Source organism: Branchiostoma belcheri, unplaced genomic scaffold, assembly GCF_001625305.1.
Source record: "Branchiostoma belcheri isolate BF01 breed outbred unplaced genomic scaffold, Haploidv18h27 scaffold15, whole genome shotgun sequence".
NCBI lineage: Eukaryota > Metazoa > Chordata > Leptocardii > Amphioxiformes > Branchiostomatidae > Branchiostoma > Branchiostoma belcheri.
In genome coordinates this window covers 2,156,019-2,182,236 of record NW_017802935.1, presented here as the reverse complement: position 1 = coordinate 2,182,236, position 26,218 = coordinate 2,156,019, and the positions used below count along the sequence as shown (strand labels likewise).

Here is a 26,218-nt window from a genome sequence, read left to right as displayed (position 1 = left end):
AAAATTTTCCAGTCATCGATAGTACTAGTATATTATCATTTGATTATTTAGCCCATCTTCAGCACGTTACCAGATAGATACCATCTGTAGGGTCTTGTTATCTTTGACAAGAAATGAAGTTTCCTGATGGAACTTGGAATTTGTGTCTGTTAATGTTTACTACTATTACATACACCACATGTGCATGTCACTGGCTTGACTGCATATCCCCTCCCTGAAGTCGTTAAAATGGTAGATTAGATGAGGATACAGCCACACATTCTATTCACCAGAGGTTTCCACACTCTAAGACCGCAGAGACACAACGTGAACTTGAAGAACATCAAAACGCACACAAGTACGCACTTAAGCCGGGAACACTTAAGCCTAAGACCAAAGTCTACCTTGTGGGCGTCTCACAGACAGTAGCTCGTAAAGGTTCAGGGAAAACCTTCCACCCAGGTCTTTAAGTCTCTACTTTTGAAGAAAGACATTGCCACGTCTCTTACCGGTACTTTAGTAGAACAGGCTTTTAAAGTCTGTTTGACAGAAGGAAACTGCAGCCAGATGAATAAGAAGATTTTAGACAAACGTCAGCAGTCAATTTTTGAAAGTCCGAATTGTGGATAAATAAACAAAACTTGCCTAATATCATGGAATAATTGTGCATGTACACGTGTATACATGAGAACTTGATAGAAAATAAGATGACGAGCCTTGTCAGGCATTCGTGGGTTAAATAGCTTTATTACGTCACGTATAAGGTGTACAGATGACAGTGTTAAGGGTATAGAATTTTCTTCTTACACAACCAGTAAGGTGAGAACCTTACTGGTTGTGTAAGAAGAAAATTCTAAGAAGAACCTTGAAAGGGGGGAGATGACAGTGTTGTTTTCTCTCCCAAATCTAGTTCAAGGCATAACAGCGCTCTAGATCTGCCATAACCTGTTGTTTACTTGGGGTTTAGGGCCGGAAGTATGACAAAATATTACATCTTACACTTAATCGTTACCGCAACCGTTACAATCAATCGAGTTAACTGACACGATCCTACATTAAGCTATTGTAACATCGTATTACTGCTGCAGTGCAATAGTCTAGAGCTTTGGTAAGCAAACCCTGCTAACATATACCATAATCCATATTTACTACGACATTGTTAGTTTTCATATCTTTCTGATGTAACAATATTGTAGATTCCAACAAAAGGTAAATTGCCAGTATCAGATTTGACCTTAGATCAAAAGAAGAAAAGTTCACAGTGAGGTTTCATGGGATATTCCAGTTTTGCTTGTACCCATGCTTGCTTAAGCTTACAAAGTGCTTTGTTGACTCCTTACCATACATGTTATTTACTTGTGTTCCGTACAACATAGGGGTGAACCGACCAACTACACACACGACAAGGGAATCCTGCATAATATTTGGGAATCGGAATGCTTTGACACTATCATGCCCTTAAGACATATCCCAAAGTCTTAACTTGTATCTGATGTCCTCTGAAGATGAGCTGCCGTAGGTGCTGTGCTATCTTCTGCCACGATGACGTAGGTCACAAATCCACCTTAATCTCACAGAGCGTAACACTGGACAAAGGTTAAAACATCAGGCAGTTTTACCTCGGGTAGGGTCGCTAGAAATAGATGGTCTGCCTTTCGCTAAGGCTGGGGGATGTTTGTTACATCTAGGGAGAATCCTTTAATGGCATTTCGTAATAACTGAGTTTCTTTTGTGTTCTAACATTGATGGGGGGGGGGCGTATAGAGATCAAGCCTGGTTTGCTTTGGGGAATGTTTTTGCTTGTTTGCTTGTTTTACATATTCCAACATTGATATCACCGGTTTTGGAGCCTTCTGGAAGATTTATTTTATACTTCTTGATTAATATTCCTTAATATTCTTATCTATGACATGTAAATGTAACACCGGCCCCGTGGCGAAATCGCAAAGACACAAAAGGTTTTTGTCTTTGATCGTGCTATCCAGAAGTAAAGGAAAAGTGATGATGTTTCCGTGATACTTGTTTTGTTACTGCATCACTGACTCTAATGCGGCCGACTCACTTGACGCTTACAGTGAAACTTGCGGAACAAGGACTGCAACAGTGAGATTATCTAGTGTCTTATACAGCTTTTTGTTTGCTTTGGATGAATATACTATTCCATCAACCCCAGGGACACTACTATCTACGTTGTACTTTAGAACAGGTATGCACAGTCAAAAGGACATCATTCCACTGAGAACAAAGGTACAGAATCTTAAAATTTCCTTACTTATTATAGATTAGTAAAGAAGTGAATAATCAGAGCCTCCCTGGAATAAAGAAAAGAAAAAGTGCAAAGTCTAAGAAATGGTGGGAATCTTTGAATCCATTGCGCGGGTCTTTTATGCTAATAAAACACTTTTTTGTGTTATTTAAATCTAAAGGGGCAATGAATCCTCTTTTATCGTGAAAAAGCCATCGCGTCTGTTGGTAAGTACTAGTAGATAAAGGTCCTGTAAGAACAGGGCAAGACTACAACTAGTACAAGGGGCAGTCAAAACACAGAAATCCTTCTGAATAAATATTTTTGGCAATTCTCTTGAGTAATTTGAAAGAACACGAGGGTAACAGTTTGAATCACCTTACATGTACTCCCGTATTGCTGGCGCGGCCTCTGCTGAGGGAGCCATCGTGTAAGCTTGTACTGGAAAAACTGAACGACCTGGGAGGCCAACCTACTCATCGGTAGGCTACAATGAAGAAAAACAAGAGAACCAGATTCCCACCTAGTTTGATCGATTGAACGTTACTTTATTGCCCTAAACACTGGTTCTATGGAAGGAGACAATTACTGAACCATGTCTATAGATACATATGTGTTCAATAATGTGGCCTATGTTTGGGTACAGGTTTCCCTTCTTATGATGACTTAGGTTGTTTGCCTTGGCCGAGGTCCTTATGCAGGGAGAGGAGGGGCGGTTATGCCTGTTAACGGCGCATTGATATCTGCCAATGTCTCGGAGAAGTTTCGTATGGCTGCACGTCGGTCAGTCGTCTTCTAGATCTGGCGTCGGCCTCAGCTGTGGAAAGAGAACACACGATAGCTTCAGTATCAGATGACTGCGACTACGACAGTTACTTGTCATTTTCATTTTTTTGTTGTTACTTGTCATTTTCATTCCTAAGTTGTACCTAACTTGAGTTCGCAGCCACTTAGTCCTTGTCCTTTCAATTATCACTGCATTTCTTAATAAGGAGAAAAAACTAAGGACAGACCCCGGCCCTCACCTGTCAGATTCAGCAGGCGGCGGAGGTGGTGCAGGAGGTCCCACACCTTGGAATGTTCGAGATGGTTCATCCGCTCACTGAGAAATAGACAGAAACGGCCCGTTAGTATGAAAGATCAAGAGAGATTACGCAAATCACATTAAATAGAGTTACACCCCAAAAGAACCCACCACACCTTTCAAAAAGGAGTAGAGGAAACTTCTGCAATCTGAGTTGGTGATTCACTACAAATCACCCAAACAGAGGACTAGCGAACCCCTGTCTCGAAATTAGCTTCAATTGGCCCTCAATAATAGTCCTGTGCTAGTTGGGCAGCCTTGAAGTATCGTCCTGTATCGTCAGCCAAAGCGAAATTTCTGTGAAACTATTTTGTCAATCGAGTCAATCATCTAGATCTTATCAAAGGTCCTTGTAGAAATATTGTTCCTATCTCGCTAATCAGTCAGCAAAACTGACACATGGTTCTTGTCAGCCTAATGACTTATGCCATGCGGTCCTTGTCTTGAGTATCATCATATAATACGTCAGTTCGTCATTTAAACAACATCAAAGACTGTGGCAGACGTCATTCGGAAGACAAGGTTACGATGAATGGTCGACCCTTCAGTAATCAACGCCCGCCTTCGTGACGACCTTAAGCGATAGAACCCTTAACCGACGCGAACTCGTGCCTCAGACGGCTTTGTTGTCACCCCTGATCTGATCGTGCGGATGTGACATTTGTCAGGAAGCCCGTCCCGTTCCCGGGTGATCTTAGCTCGGCTCCTCACATGAATCAACTTGTCATCAGCTATATTACCGCCACGGGCGGAGGGCAGCACCTTACAGGCCTCCTGTTCAACACCGTGCAAATACATTCTGATTGCTTTCTCCGCGTGGAATTTCAAATTTCAACTGTTGTTGTGTGGTGCACGTATAGTACAGTATAGTCCAATTGACCAGAGGCATTGCTGCAAGCCTACTCTCTATCATTAGAGATATGCTCAGATAAGCAGTGTTTGATTTGAAGATGTTGAAAGATACAGTCATGTTTTATTATGTACAGTAGATGAGGCTACTGATATGTTATGAAAACATAACTCTGTTCTTAGTCACTCCCTGCGGCAGACTGACCACAGTAATATTATATCATTACACAACAGGATTGGATCTCTTCTCCAAAGAAGAGACTTAGATGCAAATGAGAGAGAGGTGTCAGAAAAGAGCCGGTAAACATACTGAGACGAAAATTGCCTAAGGTCTGTACATTTTGGGTAATAGTTGCATCTTTATGATCATTGAGGGTAAGTTGGGTTTTAAATTTTAAATATTTTGACTGACATTGACCCCTTTTCTGCTCAAACAAACAAACAAACAAACAAACAACCAAACAAACAAACAAATAAACGAATACAAATCATTATCCTTGACTGCTTGATGACTTCTTCTTGTATACTCTCTAAAAACCCCTACCGGGGTATCACTGAGAGACTAATGCCTTACATATCATTGATGAAGATGGAGATGCAATATGATCTCTGTACAATAGGAAACAAATGCGTCAAGAGATCCCTTGCTGATCTAAGGTCTCTTGTTTGATCTAAAACCCCTTGTTGACCTAACACGAAGAGAACTAACCTATAGCCGTGGTCTAACGTCCGTTCCGGTAAGCCGTCCCCATGTGGCCGGTGCAGATCTACCTGGGGCGGGTGGAGGTCCACCAGAGTGGCGGGGAGTCCTCCATGGGTGGGGTCGTGTTCCCCCCGGGAGGAGGGGGACTTGTACTCCGCCTCGCCTCTTTGCCTCTTGCCGACGGTGAGGATGCCGTGTCCATGGTTACGGGGACCGAAGAGACGTCTGAAGTACGGACAGTTGCACTTCCTACTCCAGCAGCATCTCGGGAAGGCCCATGATCCTTTGCACAGCAGGCCAACGAACAGCACCGCCAGGAGTACATGCATGCAACGCATCTGTCTGTGGACGGAGACGGGGGGAGGGGTTAGAGAAGGAACTAGAAAGGTAACATTTTTAAAGCAAATCCATAATGTTTACCTTCGCATATGGTCTGCACTGTTACTTAAACACATTCATATACATGGTGACAGGAGCCTAAATCCCTCCTATAAAATTTGCAACATGATGTAACCCAACACTAGTTACCATGGTGACAGACGTCGGGTTTAGGTCATCTAGGTAATGTCTGGAGCTTTCACAACTATCATTTCTATCTATGTAGTTATCTCAAAAGACAAGTGGGCAGTGCCTTTGAGTTCCTAAGTCAAAGGCACTGTTCACTTAGAACAAAATCAAGGGCAGCGGTAAATCACAAACGCATAGACAGGGTCCATCACAGATACATAGAAATAGAAGACCTCTAAACATCACAGGACACTAGTTAACCAGATCAAACATATCATGGCCAGATGCCAGTTTATCTTAGATATCAGCCACTCATTGCACATACATGTACTGTTGTAAATCAGCAAGAAATGACATTTGGAGTGACTTTAAGTGGTTATTGTAAATAAAGAAAGTTGTAAATGCTCAATGCAAATCGCCTGGATTTAGAAAATATTGGCGATTTCAACATTACCATTTCTATATGGTATAACAGGATGACTACTTCTGAACATCCGTTGATTTAGTATACACTCATGGCCAGGAACATTTTTTTGTCCAAATTGGTCTTACCGTCATATAAATGATGTTACAAATCTACAAGGCAGATACTAGAGAAGTAATAAGTACCAGTTAATAATACTGTACAGTGCTCAGCGGCGCAGCAAGGGAACATGGAATATAAACGTACAGCATACCAAGTCCAACACACCAGTGGAAAATATCCTATCGGACTTTGTAAGTCAACTAGTAACCCCTTCACGTAATTTCTTAAAACCAAGCCTCACAAATTAAACGTCAAAAAGAACATCAATATAGTCGTTTGATACATAGCTACCACAACAGTCCAGTTCCTAATGCTGTACGAAAGTTGATATAGATTTTTAAAAAAGATCAAAAGAGGAAGAAAAACGAATGTCGACATGACGAAAATCTGGTATCTCACCTAATGATATTACCGTCGCAAGCAACAGTTGGTGTGATTCAGCAAACGGTGCCGGTTGGTTCCCTGTCCTGTGTACAGTGTGTGTTCAATCTTTAAATCCCTATTTATACCGTTATCTGCACACCATCCATTTCAATCTCACGTCACTGTCTTCACAACCTCGTGACACAACATACGTCACAAAACACTTCCTTCCGTCAGGCAACTCAAAGTTTCACGCAATGGCGTCATCTTAAGAGTAAAGTACACCCTTACCGATCAGACTTAAGAATTAAGGTGGGAATCACACACCTCAGCTGTGGAAAAGTCCCTTAAGGAATGGATAGATAAAAGAAGCGCAAACGTCTTGTGACATCTTGAAGGCGAGCAAAATTGAAACCACAGAAGCGAAGACGCCCAACTCCTACGTACGGAATAGACAGGGGACATCAGAAAGGTCATACAGAATAAACACAAAATTGCTCACTGCGTCCAATTTGGACGAATTCGCTCCCTTCTCCGTTGAGTAATAAGAGAGAAAAGTTTCAGAATCCCCCGATATCTGTCTTACTCTTGTTCTACCGTTTTAATAAGGCATTGTAGCTGAACTTCTTACAGTGTAGGTCAAACAATCAAGTACGTTTTCATTATCCTGTCCAAAACATCGTCAATTTGACTACAAGGAATGAGATAGAGTTCTCAAAATGGTCACTGAGCAAATTTTTCTTCCCCTTGTGTATTACACATGTTTTGTATACAGACTGTTAGCATCAGGGACTGGTTAAAGCAACCATGCTGTTCCGATGCGCTCTCTTGTAAAAGACTTTAAAAACAAGATGGCACAATGAGTTGTCTATTTCATTGTTCAAAGTGTAAAGAAATAACGGTCATAACGAACGGATTTTTGATTTTCAAAGATTGAAGTCGAAGAAACTGTCGTTGTCAATAGGAACGACCCCTCGTGTAGACTCATCTATGTCTTGAATGATTTCTTAACTTACGACCGTTTCAAAACACATGGGTAAAACTGTACGGAGGAGGATATTAATATCCGTATTAATAAAAATCAATATGTCCCAAAGCTGCCCAATAACATCCATTAGCTACGATTTACCACCACTTACACGTGTGTTCCTCCAGCTATCTCAGGGATTTCATCTACTATTGATCTTATTCCAACGCACGACAGTCACAGTCCGAGAGCAGGTAGGAAAGAAACAGTCAGAACGTGAGCAGACACCAGATATGGTTGTAAAGACACGGCAATATTAACCCGTGCTTTATAGCTGGTCTGCCGGCACTGCTTAGTAAGAGAGTGGCTTCAGAAGTGCACTTACAAATCTTGACTGTCTGAACTTGAGTTTTATTCAAAAGGTTAGTGTTCCGACCGCTACATAAAGGCTAGATTTGAATGATAAAAGCGTACGCTGTTGATATTATGCAATCAGATATCGGACCAAAATAGCAGAACGTTCAAAAGACGACGATGGTCTTGATTAGAAGATGTAAAAACTGGCAACAGGCCAATTATAAAACTAGTGCATGAGTCTGAAAGGACTCAAAAGGAAAATTTCTCTTTATGTTTCCCTGGCCATGTTTTTTGTAAATGTTACTTCATTAATATTGTCTTTATTTTGTACAATGCCCGACGATTATATGTCGTTAACATTTCTGCAATAGAATTCTATACCACCTATATCATCTATGGCATTCTAAGGTTCCGTATTCTGTTAACCTGTCATCGGCTACATTGGAAACCAGAGCTATTTGGCAGGAAAAACTACCCATGTGTACCCAAGACTGATAACTTGATAAACAGCCATGCCAAAAGGTGTGAAAAACAACAAAAGTAAGATGAAATATCTGGCAGATAAACGGATTGGCTTGAGAAAACATATTCTGCTGACAAGTCAATAGACTCCGGCATTACCCTCCTAGTTTACTACTATTCAATCACTAGCAATAAATTGTTGTTACTTGCAATGTATACGTAAATCCGCATCCTTTTTGAGGGAGAAAATTAGTGAATGCTTGTTGCTGTGGTTGACGTTTAATGGCAGTGCGTCGTGCGCCCCGCGACAGGTAACAATCAATATTCCCGTCACGCCTCCGTTAATTTCAACTTGAAATTGCTTAAATGAAGCTCCCCAGCGGGAGTAGTGCATTTACCGCCTCAGCGTCTCAGTTAAGTAATCATTAAGGTGACAAGACGTGATTCCAAGACGGAGTTTGTCGGCTCTGGTTTTCCCGGGTGACACAGACACAGTAATAAGGTGTAAAGTGACATTTCCAACTCGCCATGACTCACGGAGATGTAATTAACGATTGTAGTGGGTAATCATGAGGTGGTTTCAGAACGTGGGAGTTGCTTTGATAATATACATGTACATGTAAATCTTGATAGAAAGTCAAAACATCCATAACAAAAGTACGCGCTGTGTTTGAAGAGTAGCGATAGACCCACGAGACAAACTTTTTCTTACTCTACAACCTTTCCAAGATTTTAAAGAACCTTCACAAAAAGAACACTATAGATTAGTAATCAGAGCTGTGTGGGTAGTTTTGGTGCTCCCGACGCCATGAAATCAGCCAGCACATTGTCAACATATTTGGTGAGGAAAAAAGGATCTCTGTCTTGAAGCATTGCAGGGACAGCCCTGTAGTTGACCCACATGTCTCTGGAGGCAGCTCAATTGTCCATGACTGCTCACATGGGGCATCCCTTACCTACTGATGTTAAAGGGTGCAGCCTGCAGGAAAATGATGACAATGATGTGGTGGACATTGATAGAAGGCCTATAGTTTATAGTTATTCCCCAAAACGGGAGCTTTCTTCCAAACAAAGCCTACAGCTTTCCCTCTGAAGTATCTTGACAAAGGACTTGGTTACTATACAAATATATATCATATTCAGTTCTGCGTTGTTGTAGACTGAAAGTTGATGAACCAACAAAGCACCAATAAACGCCCTATTATTTCATAATGTTGGTAAATGATTGAATAGCAAAATCTTATTCACAACGTAACCACTTCTTAAACAAGAGCCGACGTTTTGATGACCGTCTGTCATCTTCGTCAGGGCTACTATGACTGGTTCACTGTGCACTGAAGATAGGTGTAGTAACACCTTCACGTATAGTAATAATGACATTGCAAGATATGTCAGTAACAGTTATAAATGACCTGATGAAGATGACAGACGGTCATCGAAACGTTCGCTCTTGTTTAAGAAGTGGATGTGAACAAAGAACTTTGCTGTTCTTACCTACAGTCCCTGACATACTCAACAATTATTTTCCCCTGCCGACTTCCATCATTAGGTGAATCAGCATGTCGAACCCGCTGTAAGGCAATCTTGTCATCTCCGTGCTACCCTCAGGAGTTCGTACTCCTGGCGTCATGTAACCATCACCAATTAGGGTGACTTTCCTCCAGCGATTATCTGATGCACGCTAATCCACCGCCGGAAGTTCTAAGAAGCAGATTATCTATCGACCTGATTATCTACCGATACCTGTCGACACTAGTCTTCAAGCAGAGGTTTGGGTTTTGGCTTATTTTTGGCGTGTTTTAAGGCTTTTTTGTCGGGGTTTCTTTTTTGCACTGGAATGTTTTAACGCCGACCCAACGTAACAAAATTCCAGTGCAAAAAAGAAATCCCGACAAAAAATCCTAAAAACGCGCCGAAAATAAGCCAAACCCCAAACCTCCAAAGTATGTCCACACTCCCTTGCAGCGAAAGACGTGAAGGTGTGATATGAAAAATGGCCACGAGTGAAATATACCGTAGATGTACATGTTTTACTTATAGCAGGGAGCAAAGTAACGTACTGAGCCGCTAGAGAAACCATTTTATGACCCCCTCTGGTGTGATGTTTTCACGAGAACATTCGGTAATGCCTAGGAACGAAATTTTAAGATCGGGTCTGAGCCAAATGAGGACATTTACTCACAGCAACCCATGGCAATGGTAGAATCACACACACTTGTAGAATGTGGTGGTCTCAAAGTTAAGAGTTAAACACTAGACAAAATCATACCCGGAATCAATTAGGGTCATCGTAGACAATTAATGGAAGCATTGACGATACCCAGTTGATATTATGACAAATCATGTGCCTTAAAGATGAAGAAAAAATATCCTACCGCTCTACGTCAAATATGAACGATACCACCATCATCAAAACAGCTCTGATCTGGCAATCTACACAAAAGTACCAGATTGTGTCCAGCAATAAAAGTGAATTTTGGACATGCGAGCATTAAATCTACACGAATATGAAAAACAATCTGTTGTATCTATCATACATCGATCGCTGTTAATTCCCCCGATCAGACCATATTGCATGACGCTACTATTGTGGGATTGCCGGTTGAAGATAGCATATACTAGGTCCAGCTTCCCAACAACCACCAAGCCCGATGAAATCTCGCTAGCGAAAATGAAATGGCCGAGAACTAAGCCACTAATGCCCACCATACAGCGCAGAACGGAGAACTCACCCTCACTGTGCCCGGTGGATTCCCACTTAAAACGGCTTCTCCAGCAGTCGGACTGTCGACACCATTGACAAACGCCAGCTGGTCTGCCCAATCTCGCTCGCCAATTCCAACAGCGAGAGTCACTCGCCAAGTCCCATCTGACTCTCTACATGCGCGGGCACGTGAACCCACTTTGGCGCTGGGTTCTGACTGGATGCACTCAAAGTCACAAGATTGATAGCAACTGCTATGGGGGCCCTTCGACATTCGCTAAGAAATTCAGGCCAATAAAACATACAAACATCTACGGAGCTATTAAACGCTTTATCAGTGCTAAAATTAAAAAGGTATCGTACAATGATGCAATACGGATGATATATATCTATAATAATTCCCAATGAGACATATACTATATAAATTATACCTGCAATCGTTACAAAGTATCACGTGTTAGCAAAATCGTCCATACGCTTGGTGGGCAATGGATGGTTATGGAAGAATATGCCTCGGAGGGAGTTTTGTGGTTTTATGTTGTGTAAAGCACTATCTCCACGGAATAAAGAAAAATGCACTTCGTGGAAATATGAAGTCGAATAGATGGAACGTAAGCTCTGGTGGTTTCGCTTGGGTTCCAGTGAGGCCAACTCTACAAGTAACGATTGGAGACGTCAGAACACCTGTGGAGCGAGTACAACTCGGCCCAACCACAGACATGCACACAACAGCTATATTTAGTACACAAAACGGCAACGTTTATCGTCCAGTCATTACTACATGCTGGTACTGGAGGAAGGGCAAGAAGAATCGATGGAAAAGAGAACTTGAAGCAGCAATCTTATAAAGAAGATCATTCTAGACTAGTACATACGATTTAAACGTAGACCTGTGGAGTACGTATGTTATACATAGTCTTGTCTAATCTGCTGCTTTGGTTCTTTTCATATCTTGGCAGGACGATACATTTCTATTTTTACAAACTATATTCTCTCTCTCTCTTGTCTATCCTTGCCAAGAACATGTCATCTCAACTTAAGAATGATAAAGTTTGGAGCTGCAAAGTTTTTTCTGTGTCTTTCTGAAGACTGCTATTAGATGGACACTTTGGACGTCGGGTCTGCAGCCACAGGCATGTTGGGAATACGTCATTAGAAGACGTCAGAAGTGCATCAGCACATGTGTCAGCCGGCGTCACGACCACACCGATGTTGACATTAGCTGATGGCAGTTACCTTGATGTGTCGGACCTGGCTTACTGCTGTCCGCAGATCGCAAGGATAAAACACTTCATATAAAACCCCCATAAGCCTTAAGGCTTGAGATCGTCTCAGGCCGTGGTCTGAAGAAAATGTTGAGAGCACTTCTCTGGGACTATCTTACGTTCAGAGATAACACCCAGAAGGTCGTTGATTGCCAACGCCATTCACTGCAACGTAACTGGAAGCATTCAACAAGTCGTAAGATCTGAACAAGTGGAAGGGATTGAAAAAGAACAGAATCGAAAAGTACAAAAATTTCAGAATACCCACATTTGCACTAAGAAAATAACAACAATCAAACAAACTGAAATAGATAAAAATTACTATGCAAAAACCCTGAAGGGAAAACAATCTGCATCAGCACACCTGTCTGGTTCTTTCTGGCCCTCCCTTGATCTGTTGTAAAAAGTAGATAACTCCCCTATTTTGAGCTATCCATAAAGTTCTTAGTGGCCATATGTGTAGGTATGATACTGATCTGCGATGGAACATTTACACTGAGCAGTAAGCCGGCAACTGACGTCTTTAAGTGTCTGCCAGAAGGTGCGAATAAGAACCTGGACACCGTGAACATGGGAATGGGTACATATTGCAAATGTAAGATCCTAGCCCAACAGCAAGACGTGACGACAGTTTATCAACCTCTGCATCGCTCCATCAACATTTATTTTCCTGGTACGGAGCAACGGTGTTCAGTCACCTCTAGGCCATGTGGGACCACGGGTCGGATCAACCAGACTTTGTGTCCAAGCACTAGTATGATGCCTGATGAAAAAGAATCAGGCAAAACTGTACACCATAACATATTATATATTCATTAGAGAGAAGAGAAAACTAGAGATGGAAGAAGATATAGTAAAATGGACTCTTTCTTGAGGAGATGCGGGGAAGATTCTGGCGGATGCTATAAACATCATACAAACGCTGTCAAAGGCTTACATTTTTTGGAGGAAATGGTCGAGTTAATGGTACTAAAGGAAAAGGGCTTTGATTTACAGATTCGTGGGTGTTTTTTTCCAAGAAATCATCAGTTTTATGGGAGATACTAACGTGCTTTCCGTAAACTATTTTCTTCTTTCAGATGAAGCAGAGTAAGAGGCTTACGGCTGATTTACACAAGATATGCAAAATGTAGCATAACATAGACCTGGGCAGATATATGTGCACGGCGTCTCTTTGTCTGGCTATTGGCCACTTTGCAATTCTACGAAGACTCGTAAGTTTGTCGTCAGAAATTACAGAGGAATTCGTAACAACGTGAGTGCGACAATGGTCCCTAAAGCTGAGAATGTGATTGAGACGTTGGCATTTCAAAGATTATATATTGGACCCCTTACAACTAGACAGTGACTCGGAATACCCTTATTTGACATAATGTAGTAGCTCGTAACAACATGGATGGGCGATGGTCGAAAAAACAGCCAGTTAGAAAGTGTCGGGACGTTTGCATGTTATTTGTAAGGCTATATATAACATGGAATGAATGTACAGTTGCAAGGCATTATCCCAAGTAAGAAGACCACTACAAGGAACCTAATACCATCATCCTTTAATAGTACACTTTACATTACATTACTCCTACGAAAGGGAGCGTTAGTGTTTGCTTTCTGTGGGTCATAAACACCAACGCAAGACTTTGTCGTACGAAGAGTTATTTGAAAGAGTTCTTATTCAACCCAGCTGAAGGTACCTACTCTTGGTGGAACGAAAATAGAGTCTTACAGAATGTGTCCTTGTGACCGGGTAATATGACAATATTGTCACAAACTATACAAAACCCATTTCAGGGAGGCTGCAACTGCGATGGGTAATTTTGTAGACCCATCAAGGAGCCGTTTTGGACACGGTATGAAGTTTATTGGTTTCTGTTTGTGGCAATATTTTTATGATCTGTCACTATTTGTGAAAAATTTACACAAAGCAAATTTCAAACTTCATAGCCAATGGAGCAAAAATGGGACGTGATGCAATGGTAACTAATTTGGCGCATGCACGACTTTCTAATTCTGGAGTAACGTTTTCGACCATATCATTATTTTTTTTCGCGAGAATCAACTTACAAACATATTGCAATTGGGTAAGGGAAAAGGATTTGATTTAGAATTCAAGGGCACGAGTTTAATCAACCCAAGCCTCACAGGAAATGGTAAAATGTGTAATTCAGACGTGCATTCAATCGTCTCTGTTTGTCTTTCTTCACAACTCGTTAGTCCGTCTGAAGGATACGATTACATGATGCGGTAAGGGTCCACAAGGGTTTCACTGTCATCAATCAGAATACACAAAATAATTTCCGTAAACATACATCACAATAGATAGATATCATGAAAGACTGCAAGAAACGAACTCACAGTTATGAAGAGTCACGACAACGACAGGCACAAAAGGTCACATGACAATGGCGTATTTCAACGGCCGCCATGTTGGTGGGTTAAATTACGAGGTCAGAAATATTCCACACAATTGATTAATTTCTATCACAGAATGCACTAAAATACTCATTATCTATATCATCACATTCTAGTATCTTTCAAGCATTGTGACAGCCAATCTCAAGGAGATCAGTGACCTCCGACGGAGTATTGTGATCAGCCGTGTCCGTTCGTTCCCAGCTTAAACTCATGATCCATTCGCTGCATTCGTTTGTAATTTAGAATGCTGTCTGCTACTGATTGTCAGATATCATTGACGGTAAAAGATGGCAGCTATTCTCCTCCTCTCCCTTCCATTGGCTACTTTCCTCTCCTGGTTTACACAGTATATGTAGAAAACCCCTTGCAAAGGAAGTTCAAAGTCAACGTTCCTGATCATGAGTAACTTCTGATGACGAATGTGAAGGTGAAGGAAAGTTTTTTTGAGGATATAAAAAATAACTACCCTTTTAGAGCACTACTTTTAGTAGCATAGAACGTCGAAATGACACAAGGAGGCTTTAAGGAGAACCAGCGTTATCCGCTAGTTTGGTTCGTAGAAAGCAAAGAAGCCATCAGTAGATGCAATAAAGCTTTCTATTTACCGTTTTACATGCCGTTCTCATGTTGAAATGCGCTGTGTAGAATAGAATGATGAACTATAGGATTGGTGATAGGAGATTACAGAGATTTGAATGTGCATAAATCTAAGAGATAAGAGGCCAATGCTATTACTCGTTTGTTTGATACATCAGCAGTATTTTTCGTTTTGTAAAAAAACGCCTGTACGACTTCTATGAGAATGACGTACGACACATTAGAGGTAAATGCAGTTTTAGGTAAATGTGTTATAAAACTCTCAACCAATCAGATGGTATCAAAGTAGAGAAGTACGTTGCCCTGTCCGAGTAGTTTTGCAAAGGCTTTCTCTACGAGTCAATGCACAGTACGGATGTCCACCATTTACCCAAAAGCGGAGTAGTAAATGTCAACTACATTCAGCATGATACATACCAGCAGAGTCGTCTCCTATCGTACAAAAAACCAGTGTCCTAGAAAGAGCAAGCAGCATTCTGATCAAATGTGACAGATATCGATCAGAGCTACGAAAATACAGTTAGGCCATTGACTGCAAATTCAGTCTCCGGTGGCAATTCAATTACACGAAGATGCAAATGCAACAAATGGCATTAGTCATAGTTACACTGGAGAGAGGTACGTTCGCCGTACTCTATGAAGGATGCATGAAATTAAGTTATATATGATAACAAGTATTATTAATGGCTCTCATAGGGTGTACATGAAGCTGGTGTGGGAACTAGAAATATGTAACTATTATTATGATTGTCGCTAATACTAATGCGTGTTCAATTATTCTTAAAATTTGCTACTTATTGGATATAGTTGTGGCAACACATTACATTATGTTGAGCCGTGTATATACGGTAAGAATTGACCCTCCCTTGCACTTTGTCATTTTATGTTGTCGTACAGATTTTAAGATATAAGGTTTATGGTGTTATATTCAAGTCAAAATTTTAGCCATGTCTGCAACAAAGTTTGTTTTTACTAAACTAGACATCCGTGAAGCTGTGAAACGTCTCATTGACACTCCTGTGTCAAATAGGAATGAACGAGTGTTGCTATCGTTGAAAAAGTTCTGATCAGACATCGCTCGTGGCTGAAGATGTACTCAAGAGGACACGACTTGTCAGCTCAGATTGGCATGCCGGCGGTTTCTGACGTCAATGCCGGCATCACTCTCCTCACCAACAGGCACAAGTCGCCTTCCAATCTGCTGATTTCCAACAGTTTCCACCCCGAAACAGCAGACAGCCAGGTAATGAACGTCCCAAAGGGACGGCGTCTTTCGTCGTTTATGACGTTTTACGAAACATTTCAAGCAAATGAAAATACCAATTGCTCAAAATTTCAATTCGGCTGCAGCCGCCGCTGCATCAAATGCCAATTTATAATGTCAAAGAACGGGTGCCCTACGGATAATGTGGAATGAATGCGCTTCTAGTAGATCACTGCCACACAATCCCGTTGCTAGCCAAGTTTTCGGTGGCGAAGTTGGAAAGACTATTCAAGACTTCGCTAGAGTCTTTGCCTACTTTATTGACGTGTATGATTTATGGGGTAGCTATAGGGGGCTTAGAACTTAAGAACAGATCTGCAAGCATCCCTAAGGTGATCATTCACATCCTTTAGTTGCCTCTGTTTCAGAGCAAAGTTCCATGCCACAACATTGGATTACTGGATTCATGTTACTACATAACAAGCGCTGACATTGTCTTACCCGCATACATTTAGTAGAAGCCTCGACGCTCTCACATCTGTTACAAAAGAAGCCTACATGCCCAAGGGAATGTTCTCAATGCTAGTGCATTACGTATACATACTACCTTTCATTATGTAGATTTTGAAGTTATTTTATACTCTGTTTCAATGCTCTTTTATGTTTGTAATTTGCAATTAGCCTTCGTAGATGAATTTGCAATTCGCATGTAGTGTAATCTATCCAGGCATATGACATGCATTGAGCAGATACCAATAGTTAGTCACCTACTGAGCCACAGTGCTGAAGATGCTGCTGGTTCAGACAGGGTGACGGTGGGAATATCTCCCCTAAGTACCCGCCAAGCTTCTTCACGGACGTAGGAAGATGCCGGCTTTGGCAAACGGATCTTGAGAACCTTACATCTAAGACAAGCCAAACTTCCTTGCTATCACAACATTTCTATTCATGATATCGGTTGCCTGGAAAGACAGGTCAATTTGTTGTGGGTAAACCACATACATACAGGTATGTGTTGGGTTGAAGACATTATGTCCCTGCCTCACTGTATCCAAGACCAATGCCTTTTATATCGATGAGGAAACTGCGTCCTTTCGGATGATACAGACTTAACCGGGAGGAAACACAGTAGAGTGAAGGCAATGTTGAATCTCTGCAGAAATAAGGTGGCATATTGGAACTGTGGAGAAACAAATATATATGATAGATTACTTATGCTGTAACGTCTCAACCATGGTGTGCTTGTGCGTCCCACTGCAATGCATTTGGGAGTAGAGTGAAGGAAACGCCGACGAGATAAACTTTTTTAGTCTGCCGAAACTAACTTTTTTTTAAATCAAGGCTCTCTTCCCTAAGTCGTGAACATCACATTTCAGAGGGCTGTCGGGAATCATCGGCACAATAGCTCACGTTGCCCTTGATCAAAGAACAGAATGACTCAGTACTTACTGCTTCATTTGCTGAATCATGTTGCAAGTTAATTCTAATTGAAAACAAAATCACCCAGTGGAGTGACACTAAGTGCAGTGCATAAATTGCAGTCAGAGATTGAAGATCAAAAACAGTGATAGTGGTTTCTGTGATCTAATCTTGTATCATTTCCCTGCTTACGTACTTGTAAAATAAGCGTTTCGTGTGTTTATGCCTGTTTTTGCATTTTCAAGAGCACATTGCAATTTCTCAAATGTAATCCCCTTCCCCACCAGAGAGTTAGTCTATGCGAAAACCACGTATGGTGAAGCATATTGCAAGGGATGCCATATTAAACCCGCTAAACTTTTCCTAAGCAATACTTCAGCTTACCCATTCATGATAACCCGTGCAATTTGAATATTATACAATGCACGGATTGAGAGAAATGCGGTTATCTTCTAGGTCATTGTTGTAAGTTCTGCTCCTTTGAAGAGCAGCACACAGAATAACACACATGCTGGTATAGCATTGATTATTAACTTAAAAGAAAAGATATACCCTATGATTCGTCTTTTGGACAGTACTGGGACCTGCTAATAATGTCTACGTGACCTGCTCATACATAAGCAAGGGAAAATAATCATGAACATTCAATATTATCTGGGAAGTATTAAAATACTAGAGATTAGAACGATTTGTGGCACTTAAAACGATAAGATATAGCTAGAATGACAAATTGAAAACTTTGGAAAATTCTCGGTTTGAGTTCATTTTTCACTTTTTCATGTTAAATCGTAATCTGAATGGCTGGTCATTATTGAGGAAGATGCAAGTAAATTACAAGCTATTTATTCAAAGATTCCGTCTATGATAGTTGTTAGGTGAAAGGTCTTGAAACACAGCACAGTACCGGGACTGGGTAATACACAACCTGCCATACATAACATTGGGAAATAAACGACAGAGCAGCCAAGAGTAAACCAGGATTTGATACGATCGACGAACAAGTGTGTGGAACACAAAAACGCAAGAACATACTGTCATACCGTGTAAAGGATAAATAGGAAATCATGTGAGGCCTTTATGAATTTTTAAATGAACAAATCATCCTCAACTCAACTCATCCTTTGATGTCAACTCGTTCATTTGAACAAGAAACCAAAGGAGAAAAGTGGTAAGAAATTGTCGACTGTGCACTGAACAGATCGTGTTTCTGATATCAACCAATGGGTGAAACATCTGGGGACATGGCAAAGAACTGAAACTGGATAACAGACAACCTATTGTACAAGGCACTGGGAAATAGACGACAGGGCAACCAATGATAAACCTGAAATTTAAAAGAGCATTAAACCTGAGATTTGCGAAGCATCTTTGAAGCATTGTGCGAAAGTACTAAACGGTACTATGTCAGTCAAATACGTGAATGACTTTGAAAACTTTTTTCTGAGGAAACAACTTGTTATGTACTCTTTTATGTTAACTATATAGCTAGATACCGCCGCGCCGTCTGCCTGCGAAGCTGGTGTGTTACCGGCTACATAGATACAGAAGTATTCTATGTCCATTGCAAGACACATAAAAATGGTAGCCAATTGTTGACCATTTGATCTAGTCTATGAATCCCTGTGGGTAAAAGGTCTGGGAAAGTGTCAATGTGCTGAGATCTAATGGTACATACACAGTCGTACCAAACACTCGTAAATAAATTGACGATCAATGGAAACCAAACTTTCAATAGGACTGAAAAAGCATCTTGAGGGCATCTTGGACTGAAAAGCAGCTGATCTTGAATGGAGAGGAAGATTAAGAAAAATACCGAACGATACATTTGGAGGTATTTCATGAATGTATGTAAACGGAAGAAATACTATATATATGGACTCAAAGGCGTTATAAATTGGCGAAGAGTCAAGAAAAGATGGAGAAGAAAAGTCTTGGAAAACTTCATAAGAATGACGAATGTGTTCACCTTTCAATATTAATCCGAGGAGTTTGAATTTGAACACACTGTGGAATTTAACTGGCAGCAAATTATCGATCACCCACTTAAAAGATTTAGTCTTAATCCCGGTGGGTAAGGAAAGTATTGAAACATGACAAAGATCCAGAACTTGATAATACATTAGCCGTCAAACCGAACACTAAGAAATAAACGGCAGAGTAACCAAGAGGAGAAAACAAAGTTTTGTATGAACGAGAAGATATCTCAAGAGCATCGTGACTTGAAAAGGTTGCTGATGAAATGAAAAAGATTATTGAAAAGTCGGGTGCACTTGAGAGATTTTCGCATTACATGCCCTTTGGATGAACTTTATTTGGGGAATACAAGACTGCTCCAGCAAATACAGAACAAGCACGCATGGGGTGGGAAAGTAATATATCTTTGTTACCATGCTACCCAGTACGGATTTAATCTATTCATTTTCCATTTATGGATCCATCTATTCACTCATTCACTGAAATAGATTTCACTAGAATTCCATTGATGCAATACAGCGAGGCAAATAGGAAGATATTAGAGAAAAAAACGTTGCCAACTAGAAACTGCATATGTATACTGCATTAACGGAAGGAACTTTACGGTATTGTTATAGTTATCCCCAGAGCACGACAAATGGAGGCAAGCCAAGATAACAGGAGTGCAATAGCGAACAACACGAGTTGTACCACAAATGGCACGTATACTTTTAAGGCATGCCTTTATGCAAAGATTTATGGATTATCTTAAGTAAAGCATCTTAATATTGCCCAGCAGGCATAGATTATGGATAGCAACATGTTTATTGATTTTTACAACTGCATTGTGTACACACACCTTTACTATTTTACCTTCGGAGAAAGAGATATCCTTCCTCGGGAAGGTATATATATATTGTTACTCCTTCAACGAGGTCAGTGACCTCCGTGACGGAGTATTGTACTACTTTGTAGTCAGTTTGTCCTGTGTGTTCGCAGCTGTAACTCACGATCACTTTGCTGTGAGGTGTGTAGTTTAGAACGACGTCTGCTAGTATTCGCGAGATGATTGAGACCATAGCAAGTTTTATAGGTAATATTTCAACACTTCACGTACGGATGTCTGTGTCCTATTGACTCTTGTTTCGTCTTTTATAGAAAAAAATTGTATGTATCGATCGGGTAGTGTACACAGGTGACAGTGCATTCACCCATATTCCCATCGTTGGACCCAGAAGAATACCACCAAATCCCATAAACGTTACAAGCCAGTCATGGCCGATGGTCGTTGCTACTTATAAATCATATGTTATTACTTTTTTGAGCATCTGCCATTTCTGATCATTCAACACTGTAAGAATGTGAGGTAGACATGTTATCTTCATCAAGTTTTATCCGAGAGAAGTCTGGTTTCCTACTTGAATGATATGTTTAGACCTACTTTTTGACTTTCATTCCTGGATGAATTTCACACCTTCTGATCCGGAAGTTTGCTACTACCACTGGAACAGTAATGAGTGACTGTATAGACCTAGTAAAAATGAACTTTCTCCACCTCAAAACGAAAATAATTCACTGGAATTTCTAAACGAACCTCTCGGTCTTCGTCAGCTATTTGGCCCAAGTGCTGCAAACACGTGATTTTTTTTCCGCACGTGTGACGTCAGCACAGGGTCAAAGTTCGTCAGAAGTCAGTACCGCCCCCCTGTTAATGTTGAAAATAAAATTTACCAACTCACACGGCCTTTTATGCTAGTGTATAGACAGGTTTTAAAGGAAAATAATATCAGGATGTTCATGTATTTATTTCTTTCAAAAATATAATTTCTTTAAAAAAATAATGTTCCGCTAGAATAGATTTTCCTCTAGAGATGACCGATGACGCACAACGCCCCCCTACGAAGACCTGTCGCCCCCCACCCGTAAATGTGACACCTTTCAAGCGCCCGGGCTTCTCGGAAATTGGTTACCGCTCCATTTACCGCTGCGCTGCTACAAAACCCCCACAGGTTAACGAACAGTTCATATGGGCGTGTAACGGATTTCACAGGTAAAAGATCCAAGAGCTACCACATGTGAAAAGACGATCGATTGAGACAGTTGTAACTGTTGCATTCTAAGCCAACATGGCTTCAGGGAGGCAAGAACTGTGTTCACTTTGATAGTTTGGGGCATCTTTACTAGGCTGCTGACAAAAAGACTACCAATAAAACTAATTAATCTTCCACTGCATGGAGAAAAGAAGTTAAACCCCTCAAAAAAGCTTACGTAGAAATAAATTTAGGATCCTAATTTACATTCATTTCCTTCTTTGTTAAGTGTACACACGTTGTATACCAGTGGTTTGCTTTGTTTGTTGACCATCGGTTCTGTACATCAGGCCTAGTTCTTTATTTGAGATAAATCGGATCGTGATACATTACTACTCCAACATATCTTCATGTTTAGGTGCAACGCCCTGTTCTCCGAGCGTAGATGGTCTCCCTAACCTTCAGATGTACTAACTCGATAATGTCAGAGTGTGAAAACGCGGCGAATGCCCTGATTTACGTCTGTTAAATTGATCTCTCGTACTACGATTTATTAGCTCCGTGAAGGCCTGAGTAACAACAACCTTGGTACATGAGTCTCACACGCGATGGAGCGGCATAAATCTAATTTTCCGGCACGATTCTGCTGCTATAAAAACGTCCCGTGTTTGGTAATGTGATGAACCTGGCGACGTTAAGATGAATGTGTGCATTTGGGGAAGAATTAGGAATATTTTTAAAGCAGACTTAGAGACTAGGCAACTCACACTTTTGTAAGAATTTCAAATGGCTCAATTTCATCACTTATATTACGCATGTATAAGCTCATCTACATAGGTAAATAACTCAAAATTGATGTCAGAAAGAGTGTACTTGTACACTTCTGTTACAGATTTTCTACTAATGCCATAGGATTATTCCATTTCACTACCAGGGGTATGTTTGACAAAACACGTTTATGAGCTCTTTTGATTTCGCGGCTTTTTATACCCCTTCTCTGAGTTTTAAACATATTTACCAACAAATAGCCCTTCAGAGACGATCACGGCTTCTGGCCCACTCTCGGCCATCTACGTGTTTCTAAAGTAGCGCCTTAAAAGTTTATCCGCGTAATCCTAAGATAAAGTGCGTGCCTTTATTAGTTTTTATCTCATCAAAAGCCAATATCCGGACGTGGATGGAAAAAGTGTTCATCACTGATTGACCACTGAGAGATGATTCGTTGAAATGGCAAAGTGACATTAGATGAGAAGGCCGTATGTTGTACCAGAGGTACGTGTTAATAATTGATAAGGCCTGGTGGGTAACGACAGAACGTGTACTAAGGAAAGCCGCCCGTTATCACAAGGCCGTTGTCGTTAAAAATACATCGTGTCGAACAACACGTATTAGCGCACGCGTGTGCGGCTGTTAGGGGCACTTGTTTTTGAGTCCGATAGCATCATAACATTGAGCCTGCGGCGAAGCCTTGGAATTTTTCCTTAAGAATGTTTCCCTGATATATCGTTTCCGTACGTACGCGAGGTCTTTTCTCTTTTATTGCATTGGTTTTTCCCCATTGAACGTCAATGTTGCCAAAGGCAAAACGATCATCATGCGAGATTGGAAAATGGACTTTGGCTGTCCCCCATTGGAGAGCAACCGTACCAACTCCATAGTTTTCCTTTCGTTACTTTGATAAAGGCATGTTTTACATCACGGGGCCCTCCAAATGTAACCTCCATGTTCAGGGGTTTGGACCACCAACGACAAGGTAGAGATTCGAACTAGCGGCATGTGGTTCAGAGGCGAAATTAAGGTACGCTAACATACGGTTTACAGGTAGCAACAATAGGAACTGGCAGTGTGAATAAAGGTTAGTAACAGTATACTGCTTTGGGAATGGATCCAAACCGTGTGTTTAGAAACCGCCACATGGCGTGACACTTAGGTTCTGCATTCTGACTTGTTACTTCTTAGTATTATTACGTCTCCCCCCCCCCTTCACCGCGCTACGAACCCTACTGGTTGTCGATAACTGTGAGGGCGTTCGAGATATAAAGCAGATCCTTTGTACATTCTATTCAGCAAGCTGCTATAAGACATTAGACATTACTGCTTATTTCTGGGAAGCAGTCATGACTATTTTCTGAAACATGCAGGAGAAACACAAGATCAAACAGTGCGAGGTCTACATGGACTATTGTTGACTGTACGAGTAAAAAGAACTGAAGACAAACATTTACGTCTTAGTTCGACCTGGTCAACTGTATCTATATTTGGCTAGATTTGCTCCCTTCTTGTGTTACGAGAACGATAGAAGCAGTGCGCACTTTGCTTATTCTAAGCATTCAGAACAGGACCCTCTCTCTTGGCTGTTGTTTTAACTAATGCGCTGGAAAGAAATCACAAAAAGCGAGCCAGGCAAGTTTTAAAAGAGTGGCTTGTAACACGATACAAATGGAGATATATAAAGATACAGCGCGACAGGAACAAGAACACGCCCACAGCACGGACCCGTATTTACCAGCATTAGAATTGCAACCTGTCCTTGGTGCTGACAACCGTGTGGTTATTAACATTGCTCCTTTCGTGGATAATCGCTATTTCTAAGACTTTATAAAACACATACAAGCTGACCTGTGAATCGAAGAGAAAGCAATCCGACCATGGAAACCGTACAAAACGACGACAAAAGCTAGATACGGTAGTGCTAAAACGTCCTACCTTTCGCAAGTCCTTGCGCCGTGGTTGACAAGTCCTAACCAAGTTAACGTTCTTTACGTAACGCACGGGACGGGACTTCACCTATCTGAAGTGCAGAACTGTTGCCACGTCTAATCGTGACGGGGTCAGGGTCGCCTATATACATTTCTACCTGCCTGCTACCCACGCAGCCCTTGCAACTGATTAACCCCGCCCAGACCCCAATTGTTTGTGTGGCTGGCTTTATTGAGCGTGAGCTGGGTGATTGGCTGACGGCCCACAGGGGCGCGCCATGCGTCAGAACTTCTGTTTCTTCAACAGAAACTTGAGCAGCCATTAACAACAGGGTGGCGAGCACACTTTGAAGATGATTGGAACAGGAATGTACACGGAGGAGAAATGTGCCCTTTAATTTCACGGCAGCATTGCTCAGTGCGTGGGCCTTTTTACTGATCACAACGTCTGATAAAGACCAATGTAGTTTCAACAGCTCAAATCAAAATCAGACGTCTTTGTAAATATATAATGGCTTCTCAATCGCTCTTCTTCCATGTAGTTGTAGGACATTGCCACTGGCCCAAATAAATAAGTTAAACCCTCCATGCAGTAATGTACTTGGAAACATTACACTAGACACTTCTAACCTGTACGTTATCATAACTGTATTCCGGTGCAATTGGCCTTCGGGCAGGAGTTTGTAATGAAGTTTGCAACAGGTTCTGTAGATGTTGGATGAGAACTCTTTAAACAACATAAAGCCTTGGCTCAGTATAGATTTTGATTATAAGTAATGTTTGTATACTATTTTAATTTCCTAAGATACAGATACAGATACCATTTGTTAAATGAATATAATGAACTGCGGAAGACAAAAAACAATATATCGTCAAAGGAATGCTAAATACGCCCGTTGACGTGTGATGTTGCCGGTCAGTATGTAAGATAAATGAACTAAACCATGCGTACAAATCGAAAACAAAGAAACCGTATGAAACACACTCAGTGCATGCGTCACGATAAGATTTCAACCTGCATTTGTACACGAGCTGCAAATCCAAAACCAATCTCAAACCTACCAGTAACTCTATCTACATTCAAATGTGTTTCGTAGACCAGACGAAAAATTCAACACAACTTTTCTAAATCAGCGATACAAAATAAATATCATCGGTCTTGAATAGCTGTAACTGTGCATCTTAGACAAGCGAGCGAGCTGATCCAACATTTTGTTGGAGTTTTCCCTGAGGATGTTATATTTTAGTCACCCTGTGACGGTGCATACCGATTTACTCCTCGCTTGCTTTGTCCCATGACTCAAAGGCCTGGTATTTCGAGAATAAGAGGGACTGTAACGCTGTAAAGATAAGAATCAAAATGAATCGCCCTGCCAGAAATAATGCTTCCGGACATAGCCCTGAACGCTCCCTGTAGGCGTTAATTTCAGGGAACTCCTCTGAATAATTAAACATAGTGGATGACGCAGTGTGCGTTAATGGAAGCCCCCGATCCCAAGGCGTGCGATAACACACCAGATGTTGAGATTTGTGTGACGCTGCACTGATGCAGTGACCTTTGCGGAAACAAACAGTGGTAAACAAACGCCTTTTAAATCCTAGCTACGCGAGCTTAGATGTGCGACACTTTTTTTTCAAACAAAGTGTCTAAAGTTTCTATGGGATTTGAGTCATCTACGTTTTTCTCGCATCGCTGAGTACAGTGTAAAGACACACACAAAGGGACTGTACGGTCGCGACAGGCACGTCTGTGTTTTTTCAAAGTCAAACGCACACAGACCATTCTACCATGGTGTCAAATGTCGTGCTGTGGTCACAACATGTACCGGAAGTGGACGTGGTTACATGTTGAAGTAGTAACATGGCGTAACTTCCGGGAGGCTGACGCATGTATAC

General features: G+C 41.2%; 1 protein-coding gene across 2 annotated transcripts; it reads right to left on the bottom strand.

Moving 5' to 3' along the window:
• Positions 1-861: 861 nt before the first annotated feature.
• On the bottom strand, positions 862-24,390 carry LOC109465289. 2 transcript variants are annotated; one of them, XM_019762480.1, is made up of 4 exons: positions 24,330-24,390; positions 4,867-5,202; positions 3,250-3,326; positions 862-3,041 (listed from the first exon to the last, which is right to left on the bottom strand). In XM_019762480.1, exons 2-4 carry the CDS (start codon positions 5,196-5,198, stop codon positions 2,950-2,952), a joined length of 501 nt encoding a protein of 166 aa, XP_019618039.1. In that variant the 5' UTR covers positions 5,199-5,202; positions 24,330-24,390; the 3' UTR covers positions 862-2,949. The 2 variants fall into 2 exon arrangements, with proteins under 2 accessions (XP_019618039.1, XP_019618040.1); XM_019762481.1 differs by lacking the exon at positions 24,330-24,390 and adding an exon at positions 10,775-10,871.
• Positions 24,391-26,218: the final 1,828 nt, after the last annotated feature.

Excerpts from the sequence above, each read along its gene's own strand:
- LOC109465289 (XM_019762480.1), bottom strand. The coding sequence starts at position 5,198 with ATGCGTTGCATGCATGTACTCCTGGCGGTGCTGTTCGTTGGCCTGCTG. Across the intron at positions 3,327-4,866 it reads ACGTTAGACCACGGCTATAG|TGAGCGGATGAACCATCTCG; the intron begins GTTAGTTCTCTT and ends TCTATTTCTCAG. Across the intron at positions 3,042-3,249 it reads CCGCCTGCTGAATCTGACAG|CTGAGGCCGACGCCAGATCT; the intron begins GTGAGGGCCGGG and ends CTCTTTCCACAG.